The sequence below is a fragment of the Prionailurus bengalensis genome, chromosome C2 (genome assembly GCF_016509475.1).
Source record: "Prionailurus bengalensis isolate Pbe53 chromosome C2, Fcat_Pben_1.1_paternal_pri, whole genome shotgun sequence".
Lineage (NCBI taxonomy): Eukaryota > Metazoa > Chordata > Mammalia > Carnivora > Felidae > Prionailurus > Prionailurus bengalensis.
Window position 1 is genome coordinate 122,897,534 of NC_057350.1, and position 26,773 is coordinate 122,924,306.

The 26,773-nt window shown below is 37.4% G+C and overlaps 1 protein-coding gene across 1 annotated transcript in view; it reads right to left on the reverse strand.

The window, feature by feature from the left end:
- Positions 1 to 26,773, reverse strand: part of RASA2 (RAS p21 protein activator 2) — a 123,912-nt gene that overhangs the window by 85,357 nt on the left and 11,782 nt on the right. Inside the window, 2 exon segments of the mRNA XM_043595252.1 lie at positions 5,453 to 5,556; positions 11,073 to 11,190. Coding sequence (XP_043451187.1) covers positions 5,453 to 5,556; positions 11,073 to 11,190 — 222 coding nt within the window.

The following is a 26,773-nucleotide window of genomic DNA, read 5'->3' on the forward strand; positions in this document are numbered from 1 at the left end:
CACTATAAGATAAAATATATGTTTTATTTTTCTATTAGAATTCTCACTGGAAATGGAAATACATTCTTACATAAAACTTTTATCTTTTTTCTCTCCTAAGAGAGGACACTATACCTTACGTCAATATATCACAAAGTAAAATAAAACGTTAACTTTGCAACTTCCTATCTTTTTATAGTAAAGTTCCTAGGTCTCAAGTTTTTAATTCACAATCAAATTTTTGTACTAACTACATGGCATACGAAGACGACTAACATAAAATATTTTGCCCCATGTTGATAACAGTTATTACTTCTGGGAAGGAGACTGGGAGGGAGTCAGTGGTCAAAATGAATTAGGATTATCTGCAGTACTACAATTTGAAATTTTTTTATAAAAAGACAAAAATTCATGTATTACTTACACAATTAAAAAACAAACAAGCTCTTAAAACTGTACTTGGCTAGTGCACATTCTCAGAAATTCTTAAGTTTCAAAGATGGGTCTTTCAACTTTAGCTCAAATTTCATTTGAAAATACTATAGTACTGTTTAATCTACAACTTAGCAACTAAGAATTATAAAATAATTAAACTCAATTTTCAATGGCTGAAATTTAAAAAACAAACAAACAAACAAAAACAACCCCAGGATGCCTGGATGGCACAGTGGGGTAAGACTCTTGATTTCCGCTCGGGTCAAGATTCCAGAGTTGAGCCCCCAAGTTAGGCCCTGCGCTGAGCATGTAACCTACTTAAGATTTTCTACCTCCCCTTGTGCTCCCTCTGTCTCCCCAGTGCTTAAAAAAAAAAAAAAAAAAAAAAAAAAAGGCAACGATTGAACTTTATGAGTTAGTGACAAAAGAAAATATGTTGAACTACAAAAATGTAAAGATTCATAAATGAAAACCATTTTCCAACTTTAACAGCTACATACATGATGCTGAGTTTACTTTAATAATAATTCCTATGTGTAAAAGGAAAAAAACTGCCACTAAATGCAAAAATTTTGTCTTAATAAAAATAAAATTATTTGAAAAAAAAGTTCTCACACCAAGTTATGGGTTTCTGATACTGTTACACAAAGAAGTGATATTTATGTAAATTTTTTTTGTTTAAAAGTGCAATTGACTTTTACTTTAAAAACAAAAAAACTTAGGGGCGCCTGGGTGGCGCAGTCGGTTAAGCGTCCGACTTCAGCCAGGTCACCATCTCGCAGTCCGTGAGTTCGAGCCCCGCGTCGGGCTCTGGGCTGATGGCTCAGAGCCTGGAGCCTGTTTCCGATTCTGTGTCTCCCTCTCTCTCTGCCCCTCCCCCGTTCATGCTCTGTCTCTCTCTGTCCCAAAAATAAATAAACGTTGAAAAAAAAAAATTAAAAAAAAAAAAAAACAAAAAAACTTAGCATGGGGAACTTTTGGAAATCGTAATTATAAACCTCAACTAAAGGCCTTTCAATGAAATAATGTATGATGACTATAGTATTATATGCAAACAATGAAAATTACAAAATTTTCTTAAAAAGACATGATAGAGAGACATTCTCTCTCAAGGGTCGCTCATAACCACCAAGAGCCTTTATCTAATCCTTACCCTACTCTGCCTCTCTCTAGTTGTTGACATTAAAAGATCTCCTGGCCTTCTGAGATGTGAATCTCTCCTATCTCTGTTCCTACATCCTTGATAAATTTTATCAATCTTCATTGAAGCCTCATTTTCCCTGAGTTTTCCTTATCTGCTCCCAGGGCAATTTCATTGGTTCCTGCAGAGTCTTCAAGTATCACTTAATGCTAATGACTCTCAAATTCACATCTCAAGCCCTTCTCTCTAAGCTTCAGATCTGTATTTCCAACAGTCAACTAAAGTGTCCACCAAGATGTTTCCCAGGTAATACAAGTTTAACTTGTTTGAAATCAAAGTCATCCTTTCCTCTTCCCATCCTGCTGTGTTCTTTATCTCAGTTAATGATGGCCATAGAAACAATACCATTTTTAACTTTCCTTTCTCACAATCCTGCATCCCCTTATAGCCCCTAAACCCTACTTGAAGCTTCTTCAGTGAAGTACATGCACTCATTCACATTCCCACTGCCACTGCCCTTTGCATCTCATTTGATTATAGCCTCCCTGACTCTAATTTCTCTACTCTAAAACCATAAACTACAGATCACATATGTACAGTGTGTGTATATATACTTTAAAAGAACATATATACATATATATACATTTACATATGTAATCTATAGACACTGAGTTTGTATTTTGGAAGTTACTGCTGTAGGCCATAAAAAGTTGTTAAACTACAAAAGTATTCATGTATACATAGTCATATATAATTTTTAAAATGTTTTTCTTTTTTTTTTTTTTTTTAAGTTTTCTCATTCTTAAAAGGTTCAACATTACTGTCTATAGGATGAAGTCCAAACCTCTAAGCATGGTTTTTAGGGTCCATCACAACTTGGTCCCAATTTATATTCCCAGTTTCACTTCTACCACCCTCTTCCTAAGTAATTTATATATTCCAGTAGATACACCACAAACATGATTTGTTTTTTCTCCTCTAATTCTGCGAATCCCTATAATCTGGCAATTTCTTACTTTTCCTACTTAGGTAGTCTGTTAATCCTCCACCAAACAAGATTACCTGTTGTCTGTGTTCTCAAGTACTTTGTTCATATCTCTAGCCCAGATCCAATTACAATAAATTAGAATTAGAGTACAAGTGTGCCTCTCTGATAGCCTGGGAATAACCTGAGTTGTCTTCTTTGTATGACACACAGAAGTGTTTGTAAATGTTGGTTTCACTGAATTGAGGATGGGACCTCAGGGGTCTGCTAGAAAGAAAAGAATCTGCATATACATAAAGAACTCAGAAGAAGAAAGACAACTAGGATAATACAAAGTCATTAAACTCAAACTGTATTTTCTCTGGCTTTCAACAAGGTGAAAAAGCAATCAAAAAGAGTCAAATATGGGGCGCCTGGGTGGCGCAGTCGGTTAAGCGTCCGACTTCAGCCAGGTCACGATCTCGAGGTGAGTTCGAGCCCCGCATCAGGCTCTGGGCTGATGGCTCAGGGCCTGGAGCCTGTTTCCGATTCTGTGTCTCCCTCTCTCTCTGCCCCTCCCCCGTTCATGCTCTGTCTCTCTCTGTCCCAAAAATAAATAAACGTTGAAAAAAAAAAAATTAAAAAAAAAGAGTCAAATATGACAAAGAGGCAGATAAGGATTCAACACTATGAAAATGCCTTTTGTGACAAAGAGAAAGTATTTGTTATGTGTACAGCTGACAAAAGTTAACATATTTAACAAATAAGTACGCATAAAAGTAAACAAATCCATCCAAATGAAAAATGGGCATGACAATGAAAAACTAGTTTATAGAAGAAAAATATAAGACTAATAAACATACAAAAAATTCAACAAATTCATTGATAATCAAAAAAATACAAGTCAAAAAATACTATTTTTCACCTATCAAATTGGGAGAAACTTTTTTCAATGCCAATATCCAAGAATATCCATGATATGGTGAAATGATTATGCCCAGGCCATATTTGGGGGAATTTAAATTACCATAGTATTTCTGGGGGCCAATGTAAAAAACACAGAGAGAAGAAATTTTTAAAATATTCATATCTTGGGGCACCTGGGTGGCTCAGTCAGTTAACCATCCAACTCTTAATTTTGGTTCAGGTGGGATCAAGCCCAGCATCAGACTCTGTACTGACAGTGTGGAGCCTACTTAGGATTCTCTCTCTCCTTCTCTCCCTGCACCCACACCCCCCCCCCACCAGCTTATGCCTTTGCCTGTGCATGTGCATGCACTCTCTAAGTAAATGAATAAACTTTTAAAAATAAATAAATAAAAATATTCATATCCTTTAACCCAGTATTTTCACTTCTAGGAATTTATTCTAAGAAAAAGAGACATACTAAGATGTATGCAAGAAGGATGTTCATACCAACACCATTTTTTTTTTAAGTCTATTTATTTATTTTGAGAGAGTAAGAGAGCACAAGCAGGGGAGGGGCAGGGAGAGAGGAAGAGAGAGAGAATCTGAAGCAGGCTCTGCACTGTCAGCACAGAATCAGATGCAGGGCTCGAACTCACAAATCTTGAGATCGTGACCCGAGCTGAAATCAAGAGTCGGATGTTCAACCAACTGAGCCACCCAGGTGCCCCAGGAGCTCATAGCAACACCATTTAGAGAATCAACAATCTGAAAACATAAGTGTTCACCAACAAAGAGGTGGTTAAAACAGTGTATTTCTTTACAGAGGATATTTAACAAATAATTTTTAAAAACACTTAATGACAAGGGAAAAGGATCATTAGATGAAAAAAGGAAAAAACTGAATAGTGCAATGTAATAATATAAATACAGAAAATAAAGGGAAGAAATATACAAATTATTAACTAGTTATTCCTGTGCACAGCCACTACTGATCACTAAGAACATGTAATAGCTTTAGAATTAAAAATATATATACTGTTTTTAAAGGTTATTTGATTTCCTCTAAAAGGATTCTAGCAAACTTCAAAAAAGGTTTGTCAGGAAAATATAGGAGCCAGATTACAAAGATTTAAAAACAAAGTAGCAGTAAGCAGAAGGATACAAACCATTTGTTAAGAAGTTCAACAGCAAAAGCGGAAACACATTAGATGGTAGTTAAGAGAGGACAAAGTCAAATAAATCATTTAAAAAAGTCAAATTAACCATTTAAACTGTAGAAGACTTGAGCATATTTCCAATCAGAAAGGAGAAACGGAAATGACGAAATTCACAATACTAAAAAGCAAGAGGATAATACATGCAAATTACAGACCTCTACCTGTTATTAAAATACAGACAATGGTACAAAGACCATGAATCTGACACATACATGTCCATTTAGCTTTGTTCTACTTCATGCCCACAGAGCATACCCCAGCCTTAGACAATTATTTAAGAAATAGAGTTCATGGTCACCAATAGAGCCAGAGAGAAAACATACGTCTACATTAAAGCAAATTATTACTTCTATTAAAAAAGCTTCAAAAATAAATGTTCTTTGGGAGATCAAATACTGCAATCTTTGTATAAAAACATTCTTTGAACCATTCAGCAAATACTTACCAAGCTTTTACTAAATGTAAGGCACTCTGTGAGTGATGGTCTCTACCTTCATAAATACCCTATTAGACAAGATACTAAACAAAAAACTGATGAACAAGTGTAATGAATACTAACGAAAATGGCCCTACAGGTACTTTGGAAACATGACACCATGATTAGGGGGAGATCAGTCACGACACCTCCAAAGCATTACCTAAGCTGAGCATACAAATTAAAAGTAAGATTCACAAACAAACATGAAGAGTAAAGGATTAGAAATACTGAACATGTATTATTTTGTTGTTTTCAATGCTTTATATTTAGAGAAAGAATTAACAGAAACACCAACACTGTGATTAAAGATAATTATGAACAGTACATACCTATACGAAGGTCTCTTTGTAAAACATTCTTATCATAAACATAGAAAGACAAATACTGGAAAGTTCTTGGAATCTCAAAGTAAAATTCTTCACTGAAAAATGGGCTAGAGAGAAAGGGGAAAAAGCTCATTAAATTTAAATTTGACAGTGTCCTCAAACAGTATTTTCAATAAAATAAATTACAGACTAAAACATCATAGGGAAAAGCTTCAAAAGCCCAAAATTATTCTCTATGCTAAGTTCCAACTAAACCTTATACAAACCAAACTGAACTCTGGGAGGACCTCAATTGCTAGGCTGAGCTCTGAACAGCTTTTCAGAAGTCCTATGGACAGAAGACCCAATTATTGCCTAGGGTCATGTCCACCTCAAGTGGACACAATGAGCTGAGGAGAGTGTCCTTCACAACATCATCATCTCAGAAATATTTATAGCTTTATTAATCACAATTGACAACACAAAAGGATAATGTTTTGAAAAGTATTATTTTAAAATATACTTAAGAAATTACAATGGGTTATTTTGAATCAACTTAAGTTATACATTACATATAATGAAATCCAATTTAAAGTACAGAGGTTAATGATTTGACAAATTTATAAACCTGTGTCATCTCCATCCCAGTCAACACGTAGTAACACTTCTGTCTCCCAGAAGGTTTCTGTATACTCCTCTGCAGTTATCCCACCACACCTGACACAGGCAAACCAGTCATCTGATTTCTATTATACAGATCTGTCAAAGAATCCCATATAAATAGAATTAAATAGTATGTACTCTTGTGTCTAGCTTCTCTCACTCAGCTTAACAACTGAGATTTTTCCATTTTGCTCATGTGTTTTAATTGCTGCATAATATTCCCTTCATGAATATTCCACAATCTATTCTCCCAGTCATGTCATGCAAGTTGTTTCTAATTTGGGCTGTTAAAAAGAAAGCTGCTATAACATTTTTATAGAAGGTTTTTTCTGAACATATGCTTTCAATTATTTTGGGTAGACAGCTAAAAGAGTGGAATTGTTAAGTTAAAAGGTAGATGAATTTTTAATTTATAAGAAACTGCTGTCAAACTGTTTTCCAACACCTGTGTCCCAAACAAAAGTGTACCGCTTACACTTTTACCAGCAATGCAGGAGGGCTCAAGTTATTTCATTGTCAAATTTGCTACTGAAAGTCTTTTTAAAATTAGCTATTCTAGTGAATGTGATATGATAAATTTTTACACCTGTGAAATTTCTACCCCAGTCAAGATACAGAACATTTCTATCTCCCCAGACAGTTCCCTTGCGCAATCACCTCCTCCATACTGTCACAAAAACCAGGGATCTGATTTCGATCATGACACATTTGTTCAAGAATCTATAGTGACAGAAATGGTCTTAAACTGCATTTCCCTGATGGCTAATGATGCTGAATATTTTTCATGTGCTTGTTGGCCATTTGTATATATTCTTTTGGGAAATATCTATTCATGTTTTCTCCACATATTTTAAATGGGCTATCTGTCTTATTGGTTTTGTTTTCATTTTTAAGTAAGTTCTAGATACAAGTCCTTTGTCAGAATATTTTCTCCCAGCTGTGGATGGCCATTTCATTTTCTTGACAATGTCTGTTGAAGAGCAGAAGGCTCTGATTTTGATGAAATCCGGTTTCTCAATTTTCTTCTTTTATGACTAGTGATTTCTACATCCTAAGTTAAGAATTCTTTGCCTATCCCCAAGTTGCTAAGATTTTCTCCTATGAAACCACTTATTTTTTTAATGTTTATTTAAACTTTTAAAAAATGTTTTTATTTATTTTTGAGAGACCGAGACAGAGCATGAGTATGGCAGGGGCAGAGAGAGAGGGACACACATAATCTGAAGCAGGCCCCAGGCTCTGAGCTGTCAGCACAGAGTCCGATGCGGTGCTCAAACTCATGGACCATGAGATCATGACCTGAGCCAAAGTCAGACACTTAACTGACTGAGCCACCCAGGCGCCCAATGTTTATTTATTTTTGAGAGAGACAGTACCAGCAGGGGAGGGGCAGAAAGAGAGGGAGACACAGAATCTGAAGCAGGCTCCAGGCTCTGAACTGCCAGCAAAGAGCCTGATGCGGGATTCGAACCCACAAACTGAGAGATCATGACCTGAGCTGAAGTCAGACACTTAACTGACTGACTCACCCAGGTGCCCCCAAACAACTCATTTTTATAAGTTTATTTTAAGAATGTTATTTTGATGTTTAAATTCTTCTATAAAGACATGAATCTCTGAAATGTTAGTAAATATCTTTGTCAAGATCACTTCTTTCCTAAGAATGTTTAAAGAAATAAAGGATTCTTTGAAAATGTCACCAAAAAATGCAATCTCTTTAGGATGTCACAACTTAAAAAAAGAAACTGAAATACAAAGGAAAATACTCTTACAGAAGTTATTTCTGACCTTGTCCAGAAAACAGCTGACTCAGCTTTTTAGTTGTTTATAACGCCTGGTTAACTTTTGCCAATATGTTTTCCACTTCAAATGTAATAAACTTTTACAAGTTGGTCTATCAAAATAACTGGAGTCCTCTAATTAATCTCAACATAAAAACTGATACAAAAACAACTATTAGGCAAAGACATGACATGTTTAGGTATTTTCTCCTTTGCATCATTTTATAAACAATTATAAAATTGAGGATTTCCTTTATATGTCACATGCACGCACTCAAATGTTATTTTTAAAATACATTATAAAACCAAGTAAGAATACCACAGAACTATCCACTAAACCATCTGTTATCACTATATCACCACAATTGCAGCAAGTTAATCCCCACATCTGGGTGCCCACATCTTTAATTAATTAACTAATCAATCTATCTGAAGAAAACTTCAATGAGATTGGTAAGCAGCAATGACCAGACTTACACAGGTTTTAAAACAACACTCTATTGCTATCATTGACGTATGATCATGCATATGACTCTTAAGGAAATTCCTGGGATGGGAAAGAAAAGCACTAGGCACAAGCAGTATTGCTATTTCTCAGTTTGTTTATACCATTCGCTCTTCAAAAGGATTTGAGGTAGAAATGTGGGAGCTATAGATTTCATATAGGACTCTTCCTTACCCATTATGAAAACCTGTATCCAGGCTGCCTATAAAAACTGTACTATCCAGGACCCATAAGATCTAAATGGTATCTACTGACTTATCAAAATAAGGGGAACAAACACTGACATGAAAGCCAGGGGGGCAAAGCTTTATATTACAGATTCTTTCACCTTATTCCACAAGGAAAATGCTAGGGGGCACCTAGAATCCAAGAAGCACCTAATCTAACATGTGAAATAACCTAAGGTAACCACTGTTAGTCTTAAAATACCTTCCAAGTTGCTATGCATCTAGAAAAATAATTTAAGATGGATAAAAATAATTGGTTTCATCATCTTTCCACAACACAAATATCTACAAAGGCAAGAGTTAAAAAAAAAAAAAAAAGTAAGCTAATTTTAGTCACTAATTTACAAAGCTACATATTTGAAACTACCACAAGTATTCAATTTATGGACAATTACTAGCTCTGTATATCACTGATTTTTGTGCGATATGGAATCAGTGTACATTGAGTAACAAACTAAGAGTTGTAACAGTTTCAGGTTCCAATCTCCAGTTTGCTTCCAACTTCCTATATTATACACACAAATTATTCAGCCTTTTGGTGACTCGGTTTCATCATGCATAACATATAAATAACAAAATTCTAATACAACAGGGACAGATGATTTATGACTAAAGACATGAAGTATATTACTTTAAATTTTGGGGGGTTACTGAAGTACTTTCAGCTTTACACAATCCTTTCCTATGAAGAACACTAGAGACATTCAAAATTATAACCACGGACAATAAAGATAAAAGGGGAAAAGTCTCAGAGAAAAAAGGGCAAGTTTAAAGAAAATAGATTATGAAAAAGAACACCAAAAAATAGATTTCCTAGGGGTGCCTGGGTGGCTCAGTCAGTTAAGCATCTGACTCTTGGTTTGAGGATCTCACAGTTGGTGAGTTCGAGCCCTGCCTTTGGGCTCTGCTCTGACACTGCAGAGCCTGCTTGGGAATTCTCTCTCTCCCTCTGTCTCTATCCCTCTCTTGCTCATGCTCTCTCTCAAAGTAAACTCTTAAAACCAGATTCCCCAAAAAGTTTACAGGAGTCATGACACTTAGTAATTCATTCATCACACGTTCATTCCAACAACTCCCCATGCCTTTATTTTGACTCTTATCTCTGTCCAAGACTGCGCCCTGTCAGCACAGCTCTGTGCTAGAATTATGCCCACAAATGCTATTACAGGGCAGAGGTGGCACACTCTAATTTTATGAATTAGAATTTATTATGATACTCTCAAAGTGCTATTACACTTTCCAAAAATGAGAAATTTACGTAAGAATCCATTCCCTGACAATGACTTATACAACTCTCAGAAGTAATTTATTCTCAAGAGAAATAAAATAATGAGGTACTCTGAGAAAAGTTCAAATAAATAGGCACAATTTAGCCTAGAGAACAAACTGAGGTGTACTGATAGTTGTTTTCAAAAACTTGAAAGATGTCATGTCAAAGACAGATTAAGGTGTTTTCCAGAAATCCAAGGGAGGATTAGGAACAATTAAAAGGAAGATATATTTTGAAGCAATGAAAAGCCACATGAAAGCCAGCACTGCATCTATCTTGTTCTCATGAATATAGGAATAAACAGCACCCAGCCAGCTCTTGGCATACAGTAGGTTCTCCTTTTGATAGACATTATTTCACTAAATGTAAGAGTTTCCTAAGGATCAGAATAGTTCTAAGAATAGTCTGCTTAAAAGCAATGAACTCCTTGGTCACTGGAACAAACATTATTAAGCAAATGTCAGATGACCTCTTATCAACGATAATTGTCAGAAGGAACAAACCATAAGGCAGTTGATTAGTCCAGCTCAAAAAACATTAAAGCTCCCTCAAACTCTGAGATTCTGTAATTCTAAAAACAAATCCAGGGGCGCCTGGCGGCGCAGTCGGCTAATCACCCAACTTCGGTTCAGGTCTTGATCTCATGGTTCATGAGTTCAAGGCCTGCATTGAGCTCTGTGCTAACAACTCAGAACCTGGAGCCTGCTTTGGATTCTGTGTCTCCCTCTCTTTCTGCCCCTGCCCTGTTTCACTCTGTCTCTGTCTCTCTCTCAAAAATAAATAATAAACATTAAAAAAAATTTTAATAATAAAAATAAAAATAAAAAATCCAGAATGTAAAAGAAAAGTTTCAGGGGCGTCTGGGTGGCTCAGTCGGTTAAGCGTCTGACTTCAGCTCAGGTCACGATCTCACGTTCTGTGAGTTCGAGCCCCGCGTCAGGCTCTGGGCTGATGGCTCAGAGCCTGGAGCCTGCTTCCGGTTCTGTGTCTCCCTCTCTCTCTGCCCCTCCCCCGTTCATGCTCTGTCTCTCTCTGTCTCAAAAATAAACAAACGTTAAAAAAAATTTTTTTTTTTTTTTAAAAAAAGAAAAGTTTCAGATAAACAAAGTATTCTTGATGATTACAGTCTGGAAAAAGTATAAAATTTATTTATTAATATATATCATATGAAAGATAATTTATGAATTTTTTTACAAACCTTAAAGACTTTTCAACAACTTGGGTACGATAAACTTCTTCCTGGTCCAAATTTATGGTGCAGAAACAATCTCTCATTTTGTTGGGTCCAAGATATGGCAATAAATTTTTTGCTTCACCTGTTGGCACAAAAATTAAAATTGGTGTTAAATACCACCAGCTGCTTCATGCTAAGCCTTATAAAGGATGAATTCAATTCAAAAGAATATTCCAGAGGTAGCACAAAAAAACTCCTGATTATAGAAAGAAGCTGATCAATTTGGGCTAAAGGCATCCAGTGATGGGGCACCTAAGCGGCTCAGTCAGTTAAGCACTGGACTTTGGCTCAGGTCATGATCTCACGGTTCATGACTTCGAGTCCCACATCAGGATCTCTGCTGTCAGCAGGGAGTCCACTTGGGATCCTCTGTTTCCCCCTCTCTGCCAGTCCCCTGCTCAAGCACACATGCTCTCTCTCAACAATTAATAAACGTTGGGAAAAAAAAAAAAAAGGTATCCAGTGAGACTGAAAAGAGGAGCTGGGTGTAAAGGGGAGTATGAGGTCATATTACATCATGGTGTCCCTGCTCGCGGAAAAGGGCAACTCCCCCACTTGTCCTCTCCATTCCAATCACCAGTGCCACTTCAAAGACTTGACTCCACAATTAATCCCTCTTTCCTGTATCATCAATTCTCCTCTCTAGTGGATCATTCCCATCAGAACGAAAACAAGCTTTAGTATTTCCCAATTTTAAAAGAGCACAAAAAGAAAAAAAATCTCCTGTGATTCCACATCCTTTCTTGTGGTATCATTCCATTTCTAGACTCTCTTTCATAGCAAATCTTCTCAAAAGCAATCATCTCTCGTCACTGTTTCTAATTTCTCACTTTCCATCCATTCTTCAACCCTCTCCCCAGTCAGCCAACTTCTAACTCCATGATGACACACAGCAACTGTTCTAGCTAGGGTTATCAATGCTTTCCATGTTGCCAAATCCAGTGGTCATTTCTCTGCCCTCATCATACCTGATCTGGTGGCACTATTTCATAATAGTGAACACTAACATCCCTCCTTAAAATGTCCTTTTCTTGGCTTCTCCAACACAATTATTTCTGGCTTTCCTCCTACATCCCTGGCCCTCTGTTGACTTCTTTCCCTCCTCACCTCTAAATGTTGCAATGCTTCAGGACTCAGATCTGGACCACCTTCTCTTCTTTGCCTGTGCAAACCCCTTCAAGTATGGTGTTAATGCAGTTGCTTCCTAGGTCTGCATTTCTAGGCCTGATCTCTCCTCCTCAACACTGGATGTGAATATCCAACTGCCTCCTTGGATATCCAGTAGGCATCTCGGATTTAACAAGTCCCCGACAAACCATCTGACTTCCTCCCCTAAAACATGCTCTTCCTACAGTCTACCACCATCTTACTCTCTTTTTCTCACCATCCTCCCCAAACCTCCCCCACATCCAACCCACCAGTAAATCCAGCAAACCTCCAAAACACATCTCAAATCCAACCAGTTCTCCTTGCCCTCGCTGGTATTCCCCTACAATCCACTTTCCACCAGTGTGATCATCTGAACATATTCTTCAGGTCGGTCACTCCCCTGCTCCAATACCATTCCATTTCACTTAGAATACAATCTGACTTCTAAATTCCCATTCTCATGATCCACACAGCCCTACCATTCTCTCCTCTCTGACCTCTTTTCTTCCCACTCTCTTCAGTGTTCACCCTTTTTTCATTCACCAACCATGCCAAACTTGGTCACGTGGAGGGCCTCTGCCTGGAATGCTCTAACTCTACAGCTTCCCATGGCTGGCTCTGCTTTTCCTTCAGGTTTCAGCTTAAATTCTCCTCAGAGAAACCTTCCCCAACTATTCTGTCTCCAGTAGATAACCCTGCTACCATAGCCTACTTCTGTTTTCTTGAAAGCATTTATAACTATCTGAAACTGCTAATTTTTACATGTTTATTTTCTGGTTCTCTCATTCTTGAGGCCTGAGAACTTGTTGATCCCCAAAATCTAAAATAGTGACTGTCATACAGTAGATATTTGAGAAATACTTGAAGGAATACTAAAGGAAGCCAGGAAGTCTAATTTTGAAGTTCTTTTGAGATACTCATGGTCCAAAAGCACACACAAAAGTGTGCACTGAAATCAGACACCAGTGTACTAAATTCAGAAAGCAAGGTAGTTGGCTTAAGGGAAACAGCACTGCCCTAAGAATTATGAAATCAATGCTCCTGTTTTACCCCTGCTACTATGTATCTAAATGGCTTCACACAAATCACTAAAGCACAGCCTTCTTGATGGAAATTTGGGCTAGATAAACTCAAGTCTCTTTCTGCTTATCATTTTAAAACTAAACGCCACTTAAACCAATATATTTTAGCATAGTCTATCAGAAACTTAAGAAGCACCTATGAAAAATTCAATAAACAATTTTTTTATTACAATGAGAAAATCAATGAAAAGGCACCAGTAAGATACTCATTAAGCTTGTCATTGAGCCAACAAAACTAAAAGGCAACTGACAGAATGGGAAAAGATAGGACATAGCGGACAAAGGGCTAGTATCCAAAATCTATAAAGAACACACCAAACTCCACACCCGAAAAACAAATAATCCAGTGAAGAAATGGGCAGAAAACATGAATAGACACTTCTCTAAAGAAGACATCCAGATGGCCAAGAGGCACATGAAAAGATGCTCAACGTCGCTCCTCATCAGGGAAATACAAATCAAAACCACACTCAGATACCACCTCACGCCAGTCAGTGTGGCTAAAATGAACAAATCAGGAGACTATAGATGCTGGCGAGGATGTGGAGAAACGGGAACCCTCTTGCACTGTTGGTGGGAATGCAAACTGGTGCAGCCACTCTGGAAAACAGTGTGGAGGTTCCTCAAAAAATTAAAAATAGACCTACCCTATGACCCAGCAGTAGCACTGCTAGGAATTTACCCAAGGGATACAGGAGTGCTGATGCATAGGGGCACTTGTACCCCAATGTTTAGAGCAGCACTTTCAACAATTGTCAAATTATGGAAAGAGCCTAAATGTCCATCAAATGATGAATGGAAAAAGAAGTTGTGGTTTATATACACAATGGAATACTACTTGGCAATGAGAAAGAATGAAATATGGCCTTTTGTAGCAACGTGGATGGAACTGGAGAGTGTTATGCCAAGTGAAATAAGTCATACAGAGAAGCATTTTCACTCTTACATGGATCCTGACAAACTTAACACAAGACCATGGGGGAGCGGGAGGGGCAAAAATGTTACAGAGAGGGAAGGAGGCAAATCATAAGAGACTCTTAAAAACTTAGAATAAACTGAGGGTTGATGGGGATGGGAGGGAGGGGAAGGTGGGTGATGGGCACTGAGGAGGGCACCTGTTGGGATGAGCACAGGCTGTTGTATAGAAACCAATTTGACAATAAATTTCATATTAAAAAAAAAAAGCTTGTCATTGAGAGCTTAAAAGAAATTAAGTTACTACTTAGAGTAAATATACTTATATTCATCTCAACTCAGAATCAGGAATCTTTTAAATGATTCCAAAATTGCCTAATATGGGTTGGCCTTTACAAATAAACCAGTTTCCTAACAGGAAAAAATTATATGTTTTAATTTGTATCCATCCAGTCTCTTCCTGAAGCTAGATGTCGCTTCTCTTATCCAATCTCATCCATCTTGCCGAGCTCTCTCTACCCCATTCCCTCTCATTCCACAACACTGCCTATCAATTCTGATTGAAGCAGGTTGATTACTCTCAACCTTCTTCTCCTTTTTTTTTATTTTTATTTTTTAATTTATTTTTGAGAGAGAGAGACAGAGACAGAGCGCAAGCAGGGCAGGGGCAGAGAGACAGAGGGAGACACAGAATCTGAAACAGTCTCCAGGTTCTGTGCTGACGACACGGGGCTCAAACTTGGCAACAGCTAGATTATGACCTGAGCCTAAGTCAGACACTCAACCAACCAAGCCACCCAGGCGCGCCTCTTCTCCTTTAAGTCTTTTCTTCTTTGATGTCTCCTCTCTCTATAAATCCAGAAGGTATTTTCTTTTTAAACCCCAAATCCAAGTAGGTCACCAAAGGGCCTGGAATGTAAACAACTTTTAGAATTAAATCATAATAAATATGATCTATATCTAATGAGGGAATTTGGAACACTGAATCACTGCTCTTGAATATGTTCCCGTTTCATTCACATAAGTGCAGTTTGAGAACTATTTTGTGAATGTACATCTATTCCACTACCTGCCTTTTCAAGGGGGAGATAATAGCAATTACTTTGTGTACAGAATCCAATGAATGGTATCAGTTATCTACTAAGAATAAGTAAAAGCTTAAGGTCTATGTAATATATGAAACACACTCAACGTTGCTTCCTGTAAAAGCGATTATCATAATCTGTATTTGTTGAATATCTGTCACTAACTTGTATTCAAATAAACTACACTGAAGGTGAATTCTTCTGATCAATGCCCAGCTCATTAATCAATCATACAAGTATGTTGATAGATTCAGCTATCAAGACTTTAATTCCAAACTATATTGACACTCAAAAAAAAAAACACATCAAAATAATTAACTGCTACTCTATAAAAAAAATAATCAAAAGTAAAGTAACTAACAGTTTGAGAACAAAAATATTCTACCCATGATATCTCTAAGCAGAAAAATTATTTTAATGGTACACACTTTATATCAAGCTACACAGAGACAAAAGTGAGGAACTTTGAAAGACTGTACTTGTCTTGTGTGTGATATTTGTATAGGACCTCCCCTATGTTCTAATTATGGTATATAAGTAAGAAGGAAGAGAGGTAGGGAGAAAGAGAGAGGAAGGACAGAAGGACAGAAGGAGGGAAACACAACTATTGCTCTTTGAAAACTTATCCTATAACCTCTACTCCAATCCTTTCCGTCCGACTCACAGCTTGAACCTGCAATTGCCTTCTGATCCTATTTCTTTATTAGAACCCTAGGGGGTGCCTGGGTGGTTCAGTCGGTTAAGCGTCTGACTTCAGCTCAGGTCATGATCTCACGGTCCGTGAGTTCGAGCCCCGTGTCGGGCTCTGTGCTGACAGCTCGGAGCCTGGAGCCTGCTTCCGATTCTGTGTCTCCCTCTCTCTCTGACCCTCCCCCATCCATGCTCTTTCTCTTTCTGTCTCAAAAATAAATAAACATTACAAAAAAATTAAAAAAAAAAAAGAACCCTCAAGGACAGTAATATTAAGTGCCACCAAATCAAATGATTGCTTGTTAGTTTCCAACTTATTTGACCATGCTTCAGCATTTGGTAACGCCAAACTTCCCTCAGTTTAGATAACTCATTCCAACAGTTTTGTTATGCCCTCTTTGAGACTTTCCATCCACTATCAACATTTTCAATATGAAGAAACTTTTGGCATCCACAGACCACTGAATCCATAGGTGGAGCACAAATTTTAGGTATTTTTTTAATATGTCATTATAAAATAATGAAAATATACTGAAAAACAAATACTTATGTTTCTCAAGATTATTTGATGGTATTATTTGTAATCTTTCTCAATTTATCTATATAGCCCATTTGATAATGGCTAGCCTTAAGGAGAATCGGGGTTTGTATCTGTGGTAGATATGGTGATCAGTGGTCATCACCCATTTCAACATCCTTTGGTATAGGACTTCCTGTACTGCAGATACTAGAAAGCTAGAAAGTACATTCCCCAACCTTTCTTACAGTTAGGGTTGTGGATAGGATTTAAATTCCACCTATCAGTTGCACTCGCTAGAAATCTGGAGAGCAGAAGAGAAGGTAGGTTATATTTAGGCTGCTACTATGAAGTACGGTCACGGACACGTCCAAGTTTTGTGCAGCAGCGTTTCCTGAAGTCCTTGTATCCAGTCACAGGTTTCATAGGTATCAAGAAGGGCACAAGGCATCCATTCCGTCATACAGGTTGTGGCCGGTGTGGCTTGGCTCTGGAGCCAGCTGCAGTGACAACAGCTTACTAATGAAGATGGCTGCTTGGTGAAGGCTCTTTCCTAATAGTGGCAGGTTCCTAATCACAGCAGAAGTGGTAAGGTTCTCAGACAAGCAGCTAAAAGTTACAGTTTCCTAATTCTGTAGGTACCTTTGTGACCCTACAAGAGGTAGTAACTCCCTTGGTAGCCTAGCTGCAATGTGACTTTAGAATTTCATTCGTGAAAGTTCAACGTAGAGTCTGTTTCTTCAGTCAGAACTTCCAACAATTCTGTAAACCACTTAAAATAAGGGTAGTTAAGTGCCCAACTTCAAACCAGGTTATATCTCACAGTTTGTGAGTTCGAGTCCCTCGTTGGGCTCTGCACAAACAGTGTGGAGCCTGCTTAGGATTCTTTCCCTCTCTCTCTGCCCCTCCCCGACTTGCACACTCTCTAAATAAATAAATAAATAAATAAATAATCTTCATTAAATCTCTTTCTGCTTAAACTAGCTGGAGTTGATTCTGTAACTTAATCCCGACTGGTTTGTTTTCTTGCCCTATATTTCTAACAAATTAAAAAATCCCATCTCACATTACTGGTCATCAGAGTATGGTAAATCTTTCAGCTACATGTGGCTACCTGGATCACACATGGACTCAAAAATTATAAAGCAATACCTCACCAAAAACTACTTTCATTGTTCCATTAGATAGTGAATTGAGTACCATAGCACACTCAAAAAGTGAATGCTTCAACTTGGGAAATGTAGACAAACGGATCTTTTTTTTTTTTTTAATAAGTTAAATTTTGCTTTGTTTTGTATTAATTTAAATCCAAGTTGGTTAACATATAGTGTAATAATGACTTCAGGAGTAGAATTCAGTGATTCATCACTTACATACAACACCCAATGCTCATGACAAGTGCCCTCCCTAATGCCCATCACCCCTTTAGCGTATACCCCACCCAACACCCCTCCGGCAACCCTCAGTTTGTTCTCTGTATTTAAGAGTCTCTTATGGTTTGCCTCCCTCACTGTTTTTATCTTATTTTTCCTTCCGTTCCCCTATATTCATCTGTTTTCTTTCTTAAATACCACATATGACTGAAATCATGTTTTTGTCTTTCTCTGACTGACCCATTTCCCTTAGCATAATATACTCTAGTTCCATCTACACTGTTGCAAATGGCAAGATTTCATTCTTTCTGATTACTATGTAATATTCCATTGTATATTACACATACACACACACACACACACCTTCTTTACCCATACGTCAGTCAATGGACATTTGGGCTCTTTCCAAATTTGGCTATTGTGGAGGCAAATGGATCTTAATTCTCTTATTGCTGTAACTGCCTTTCAAAAATTTCTTCATTTCCTACTGCAGTATGTGGATGTCATTTTTTAAATATGCTCAGTAATACAGTACCATGTTCATGAATTTGGGAGTGCCAAATTCTCAATACTGAAACCATGTAGACCATTTTGGGTACCTCCAGCTCATCCTTAAATTTACACATCGGATCTTGACCCTAAAGAAATAAGATTAAAGTATTCAAGACATTCAATATATTGCTAAGATATGACACTTGAGCAAGACAACTGAAAAAATGGAGATGCGTTTTACTTGCATCTGAATGAAAAAAGAAATGTTTTTAGGTTATCCCTCATTTTTTTTTTTTTTTAAATTTTTTTTTTTTTTCAACGTTTATTTATTTTTGGGACAGAGAGAGACAGAGCATGAACGGGGGAGGGGCAGAGAGAGAGGGAGACACAGAATCGGAAACAGGCTCCAGGCTCTGAGCCATCAGCCCAGAGCCTGACGCGGGGCTCGAACTCACGGACCGCGAGATCGTGACCTGGCTGAAGTCGGACGCTTAACCGACTGCGCCACCCAGGCGCCCCTGTTATCCCTCATTTTAAAAGTGCTATGCATGCCAGGATGCAGGATGCTGCAATATGCAAAGGCACATATTTGTCATACAAAGATAGCTGTATTGGCCCTACAGCAAACAGTACAGATCTGGTTATATGTACAAAGATCACCATTTCCTTCAACAATGAATCAAGATCAGGAAGTGTATTTTTTTTTTAATGTTTATTTTGAGAGAGAGAGAGAGAGAGAGCACACAAGAGTGGGGAAGGGGCAGAGAGAGAAAGAGAGAGAGAATCTCAAGTAGGCTCTGAACTGTCAGCGCATGGCCCAACACAGGGGTCCATCCCACGACCGGGAGATCATGACCCAAGCTGAAATCAAGAGTCCGATGCTTAACTGACAGCCATCCTGGCACCCCAAGAAGTATATTATTGACAAAACAACTGTTCCTCTATTAAGAAAGAAAGCTGGCCTTCAAGCACAACATCTTTTCTTCTGTAACATCATTTCTTGTTGAATTCATAACTGATAATCTAATCCTCCACTGGGCATTTCTTCTCCCTCACAGATGTACTGCAAGTATGCCAAGAAATGAACCTTCACAATACACATCAGTGGTTTTGTCCAACCATAAAATGAAATAGCCTGTTGCCCATTCATGTGATAGTCATGGTCTCTCTGCATCACACATATCTTGCAACATCATATATATGTTAAATAAAATGCTGAGTTTAGCTTAGATCTCCATCCTTCACACAGTTGCCTTTTTAATATACAAAGTATTCCCCTTTCTCAAAAGTCTTCAATGATTCCACACTACCTGCCACTGCCCTTCTTGCAGGATAAAAATCTAAAATTCCTTTGGCATAAAGACCCTTCATGGTGTACCACTGTCTACTACATGTTTGGCCTCATCTACTTACTGTTATGCTCCAACAGTACTCTACTTTCGGTTCCTGGAACACACAGTGTTCTCTCATGCCTTTATCTGCAATGCTATTTTCATTATATGGAATGCTCATACCTGTTTTTTTTTTTTTTCCTCCAAAAAGCTCTGCTTAAAGGTACCTCTGTTTGTAAATTCTTCCCTCAATTTCTACCTAGTCATGTCACTCTTTCCTCTATTTCCTATTGCATCTTATATGTATTTCAACTACAATGATCATATTGTATTGCACTTGTTGCACTTCATTCAACAAATAAAATTTACCTACAACATGCCAGGCACTTTTTTAAATGCAGGAAATAGAACAAAGAATAAAAGTAGGTCTCTGCCCACACGGAACTATTGTACAATCTAAACAGGGGAGACAAACATCATTAACTCTTAAGTAAGTATATAATATTTATTGCCATAAAAGAAAACAAAGTAGGGTAAGAGACTTAGGGAATGCCAGGCCCAAAAGATAAAGAGAGAGAGAGCAATGTTACTTTATATAGGGATCAAGGAAGGCCTTTCTATTAGGACATTGGTTTTTTTAATGTTTATTTATTTTTGAGAAAGACAGCAAGCACAAGTGGGAGGGGGCAAAGAGAGAGGGACAGAGAGAGAGGGAGACAGAGGATCTGAAGCAGGCTTTGCACTCTCAGTACACAGCCTGATACAGGGCCCAAACTCACCAACCATGAAATCATGACCTGAGCCAAAGTTGGACGCTAAACCAACTGAGCCACCCAGGTGCCCCTCTATTAAGATATCTGAACAGATACCTGCATGACGTCAATGAGGGAATGAGTCATGCAGATAGATATCTGGGGAAAGAGATGGATAGGCAGAAAGAATAAAATATGCCAAGGCCCTAGAAAGGACAGTTTGCACATTGAAGAAATAGCAAGGATGCAAGTATGGCTCTAAAACAATAAGCAAAGTGGGAAGAGGGAGGAAATGGTAAGAGATGAGGTAGAGGTGAGGAAGCAGATTAAATAGGGTCTTGTAGGCCATGGAAAGTCTGGAGTTTTTCCTGAGTGACATGGGAAGCTACTGAAAGATCTAAGCAGAAGAATGGCATGATTTAACTTCTGTTTGAGAAGAATCACTGCAGAGGGAAAAGGGTGGAAGCAAGAAAGTAGAGAGAAGGCTACTGTAGTGATCTTGATTAGAGATAATCTAGACCAGGGGAGCAAACGTGGCATGCAGAGAAGTGGTCAACTGGGCATGTATTTTGAAGATTAAGCCAACAGGATTTTTTATATTTTGGATGTGGGTATAAGAGAGGAAAAGGGGTTAAGGAAGACCTCTTAAGAGTTTCAGCCTGAACAGCTGGGTGAACAGAGATGCCACTTCCAGAAGGAGGAGCCTCTTATTAGAAGAGGGATATCAAGAGTTTTTCCTGGGCATATTAAATCTGAGATGCCTATTACACATCAAAGTGCAAATGTCAAGAGGACAGAAAAGTCCTGGCTAGAGTAAAACTTGAGAATTATCAGCAAGTACATAATAATTATAAAACCACAAGACTATACAAGATCACAAGGAGATTAAATATGGATAGGAAAGAAAGGAGATTTGAAGACTGAGCCTTAAAGCCTTCCAACCATTTTTAGTAGAGATGAGAAGGAACCAGCAAAGGAGACTACTATGTATCTTTCCACCAAACTACAAACTTAAGGGAAGGCACCAATTCTTAGTACGATGCTTAGCTTATAATAGATAATCAAATATCTACTGAATAAGTATGAGTGTGTGTGTGTGTGTATGTGTGTGTTTACAATTTACCATGGGCAAAAAGGAGGTTTTGCTATCACATCACAAATTATAAAATTGCATTTATCTTTTTTCCAGTTGATACAAGTTGATCTATGTCAATTGCTCTAAAAGTTAAAAAAAAAAAGTTTCCTGTATACAGTTAACAAAAGCACTAAATACAAGAATCTTTACAGTGTTAACACAGAGATATCACATTGAAAACAAACCAATCCTGAAATTCACACACTCAAATATTTACTGAGTATGTGTAACTAAGATGCTAGAGATACAACAGTGAGAAAAATAGATAAAACTGTCATTGAGCTAACACAAATGGACAAACAATAAATAAGTAAGTAAAGAGGATGTGTTATGTAATAACTGTTAAGGAGGAATGAGCACCACGCAAATGGTGGCGGGGGGGGGGGGGCAGGGTGGAAGGTTCCACTGAGAAGGTAACTTCTGCATAAATACCTGAAGGAAGCGGGAGACAAGTAAATATTTTGTAGGGAAAAAAAAAAAAAAAGAACGGTGCTTTTAGTCAATGGCAAAAAGTAAACAGTTTAAACCAAGAAGATAAATACCACTGGGAATCAAAACTGATAACTTAGATTAACAAAAATAAAAAGATGGCCAACTCTCTGTGTACAAATTCATTGGTTCTACACAAAGGTCACCAGATAGTAATCAGATCCTACCATACAAATTCTACTTAGGACTAGAATTCCAAATACCAAGCTGGCAGGTAGAGATTCTGCTGTATATGCTTCTAGACACGTACTGAGTTTGCACATATGTGCTTATGCGTATGTTGGAGGGGGCTGTGTGCATGCATTTATACCTGTAGGTCTGTATGTATTTGTGTGTCCTAGAGGAGGACACTACTGGGATTAGTAAGAAAAAAAGCCAAATATTTATCTAATTGGATGCTCCAAGACAGTGCTAAATATTTTCTCAAATATCTCATTTAATGTTTACAACAACCTTCAGAGGTAAGCATTACTGTTCCCTTTTATAAATTAAAAAACAAAAACAAAAAACATTCAGCTACATGGCTGGAAAGGTGATTTGACAAACCAAATTCCAAAGCCTAGTCTTTCCTTTTCACTCTTAGTATCTTCCTGAACACAGCAGTGCTGAGAGGAATAGAGAAAGCTGTTCCTTTCTGAAATTACCCTCAGGTACCAACAGATCCAAGCCTAGTTCAAGGGATTACAAAGAACAAACACAGATCCCAGTGGGATTAATCCCTAAAACAAACTACAAAGGGCCAGGGTCCTAAACCAGATGATCCTAAAATAAAGATTATTTAGGGTGGAAGGAAAACTAAATCATAATAGTAACTACCATTTACTGAATAAATTAATACATTACACATACACATTACACATAGCAGATGTTTTTTAAGGGCCTTCATATAAATTACCTCACAATCTTCACAGTAACTTCTTATGAGTGATTTTTTTTTTTTTTCAAAATACAGATATTGGGGGTGGAGGGAAAACATTCCAGGAGTAAGGCACAATGTAAACAAGTTCCGAAGGGGGGGAACAGGAGCAGCACCTTCAAGGAGGCAATGAATAGCACAAACTTGCTAAAGCATAAAGGGAGATGAAAGTAGAATAAGCAGAGATAAGATTGTAAAGAAAAGGTCGAATCAACAGAACCTGAAATGCCAAGCTAAAAAGTTTTAACTTTCTTCAGTAGGCAACAAGGATCACTAAAGGTTTCTGTGTGGTCAGATTTTATGCTTCAGGAAAATTACTCTGACAGTTAGAGGGCCTAAACTAAGGTACTGAAAGAGCTAATGGGAGGAAAAGAAAACTGGAAGAAATACTACAGAGATGTAATTCACAGAACTTGGCCTGAGTAACTCAGGATATGATGTTCTAATAAGAAGAGCAAGCTGAACAGAGCATTAGAACTTTAGATGGGGAAAAGAAAAAAATATGCAAACTTTATCATGTACATTCACAACAACAAAAAAAGTGAAGAATGGACATTTACACAACCTCACTGTTGACAAATTTAGTGTAAAATTAAAATGCGTTATGCCATTTAATTATATGCAATAAGATAATCCTACATGTTAACATATCATAAGGTCTTTCAAATTTTCTTATAAGGTCCAATTTTAGTTTCTGCAATAAAATAAAAGGTACACATAAACTGTTCATCAACAAAACCATGAAAATATACTTTACCAAATACCACTATTGTTTATGTTATAGCCCAGTTAACCGCACATTGTGCCAGGCAACACCCCAAGTCATCCAATCTTTTCACAACCTCTTTGCAAGCCTGGCAAAACTATAATTTCCAATTTATATTAGAGGAAACTGAGGCTAGGAGAGATTAGGTGATTACAAGAAAAGCAGCAGAAAACAACGCTTTCAACATGCTACTTTACCATTTATTATTCATCCGGTTTCTGCACATCTAATAAATACTTCATATACAACAAATAAGTCTTACATAAGAAGAACTGCCATAATCACACATGACCTTTCAAAGAGTCTCTTATTCATCCTCTACAAAGTATGTCAGATTGCCCTAGGTGTATGATAACAAAAAGTGGGGGAGGTGCCTAAAAACTGCCGAGAAAAGTTATGTAGCTGCAATTTCCCTCCTTACTTGTCACCTTGAAAGCACCGCTGGAAAGTTATACACTTATGATATTATTCAAGCACAGGTTGAGAAATGATACCAACAGACAATGGTGACTGCTGGATTACTAAGTAGGGTCAGGTTTTTCAACGCATAAGTTAACATTATCAAAAAACTGGATTGTCAAGCAGTTTTTCTCACTCCCAGTAAATGATAAATTATCTTTAAAATATAGAACCTTAGGGGCACCTAGGTGGCTCAGTGGGTTAAGCATCCGACTTCAGCTCAGGTCATGATTCCACAGTTGGTTGAGTTTGACCCCCGCGTCAGGCTCTATGCTGACAGCTCAGAGCCTGGAGCCTGCTTCAGATTCTGTGTCTCCCCTCTCTCTGACCCTCCCCCACTCACACTCTGTCTCTGTCTCTCTCAAGAATAAACATTAAAAAAAATTTTTTTTAAATATAGAACCTTAGATTCTATGAACTCATTTAACTGATAATCCTAAAAAACCAACAGACTCCATAATTCCTAACAGGTTTCTGTTCTGCTTAAGAATAGGCACTATAATATTAACATGGAACTTGGAAGGTTAAAGAAATCAGGAATAATAGTTTCACTAACACTGCACTCCTTTTCCATTATGAAAATAAGGTACTGTGTAATCATCAATGTGCCTCTGAGCAAGCCCTTGAGTGAGCAAAGGACTCCAGGAATCCAGCATAGTTTATAGAGGGTTAGCCTAGACTCTGTGAGCAAAGAACTGTTTTGTGGCTATAAAACACCAACAATATGTAAGTAAAATCTTGAGAAGGCGTAAAGTCAAAGTTAAAGCATAAACTCCAGGGCAGCTCCTCAAAAATGTTCTAGTAGGTAAGATGTAACTCCTCAGTGGGAAAGTCTAAAGAATATAATTAGGGGCCTCTTGTTTTACACAAGTCATATGCATGATAATTATCATACAGTTATCTATATTACTATCATATTAATCACCTCTCACTGAAGCTTAGTCCAGAACAAGAAGTTAGGAAACTACTGTACATAAAAAGGCAAGTTTCGCAAGGTACTGCCAGGAAGCGTCCACGGGTTCTACAGATACGTCACCAAGCTGCGGGCAGGATCTTCCTGTGGTTTGTCTTGCCCACTTCAGGTTTCACTTTTGAACGTGTGCTGATCCCTAAGCTCCCTGTAGCCCCTTTCTCAAGCAAACCAAACCATGAAGCGCATATGGTAGGAATCTCTCCTAGGATAGGCCAATCTGCATGAAGTTGAGCAAGTCTCCTAATGGTAGCTATTACTGGTAACGGCATCCTGGGGACCAAAATGGGACTCATTGTGATCTAGTACTTTTCAAAAAAAAAAAAAAGATATAAATAAGCTGCACCTACAAATGTATACGTACAAGTATGTGCATGTGTGTGCGTGTGTGTTTGTTCTAGGAGAACCATTTACAAGCAGAGACAAAAGCACAACATAAGCATTGTGAGGCAGACAGAAGAGTAACATTTTTTTTTTTTTTGGTAAATCCCCTAAACAGTATTAAAAATACATTTTTATAGCATTCCAACATTCTAATTTTATTGAATATCCATCACATTAGACCATAACCAATTTAGGGATAATTATCAACTTCTTGACAACAGAAATATACTCATCAGTTCTTTCCAATATACCATCTGACAGGCAAATTGGTAGACATAAATGGACAGCAACTTTGGTAACTTACAGACTTGAAAACCTGGCTCTGCCTCTTTAAACTCTAAGCATATATAACCGTTTTGTCAGCATGCAATCTTTTTCATGAATTTGGATTAAATGAAATAATTTGCAAGTATACTTACATAGTACCTGGAAAAGAGTAAATATATTAAAAAAACATTAGTTCACTTTCCCCTACCCACTAAGAAAATTGTATACAAAATTGTTCAAATTCAAAACTAAGAGGTTCTGCACCACTCACACAAATACTGTAATATTTTAAAGGATGAAAATTATTCTTTTTATCTCACTCCTCTAAAACAAAACAGAATTTTTTTAAAAGTCAACTTTTTTAACACAGTTGGAGAAAACAAGCAAAGTATATGGTAATTCACTATACTGCTCCTGCAAATTTTTGTTTGAAATTATATAAAAATTAAAAGTTACCAAAAAACTTGACAGAAAAGTAGACTTTACTTGTAAGTGCACTCAAAATGTTACCAAGCTTAACATTTGGCTACCCTTAATTTTGTAGATAGGATAGTCTTCAACAGTAGGGCAAGAAAGGCTCTAGCAGCTGAGGACTAATACTGTATCAAATTTTTATACAAAGTCATTTTTCATAACACAGATAATACATAATACATAAAATTTTATGTAGAAAATTAAACCACTGTAAGTAAAGCTAATCCCCTTTGGCCACCACTGATACAACCAATGTTGTACATCCTTGCAAACCTCTTTCTGTACATTTTCCCAGGTACACTAGAAAAAACATATCACTCTAACAACTTGCTTTTTTCACTCAACAATACATCTTAAAGTTTTTTCCTTTCATACTCTAGATACACCTCATTCTTTTTAGCTGCTATAGAATATATATA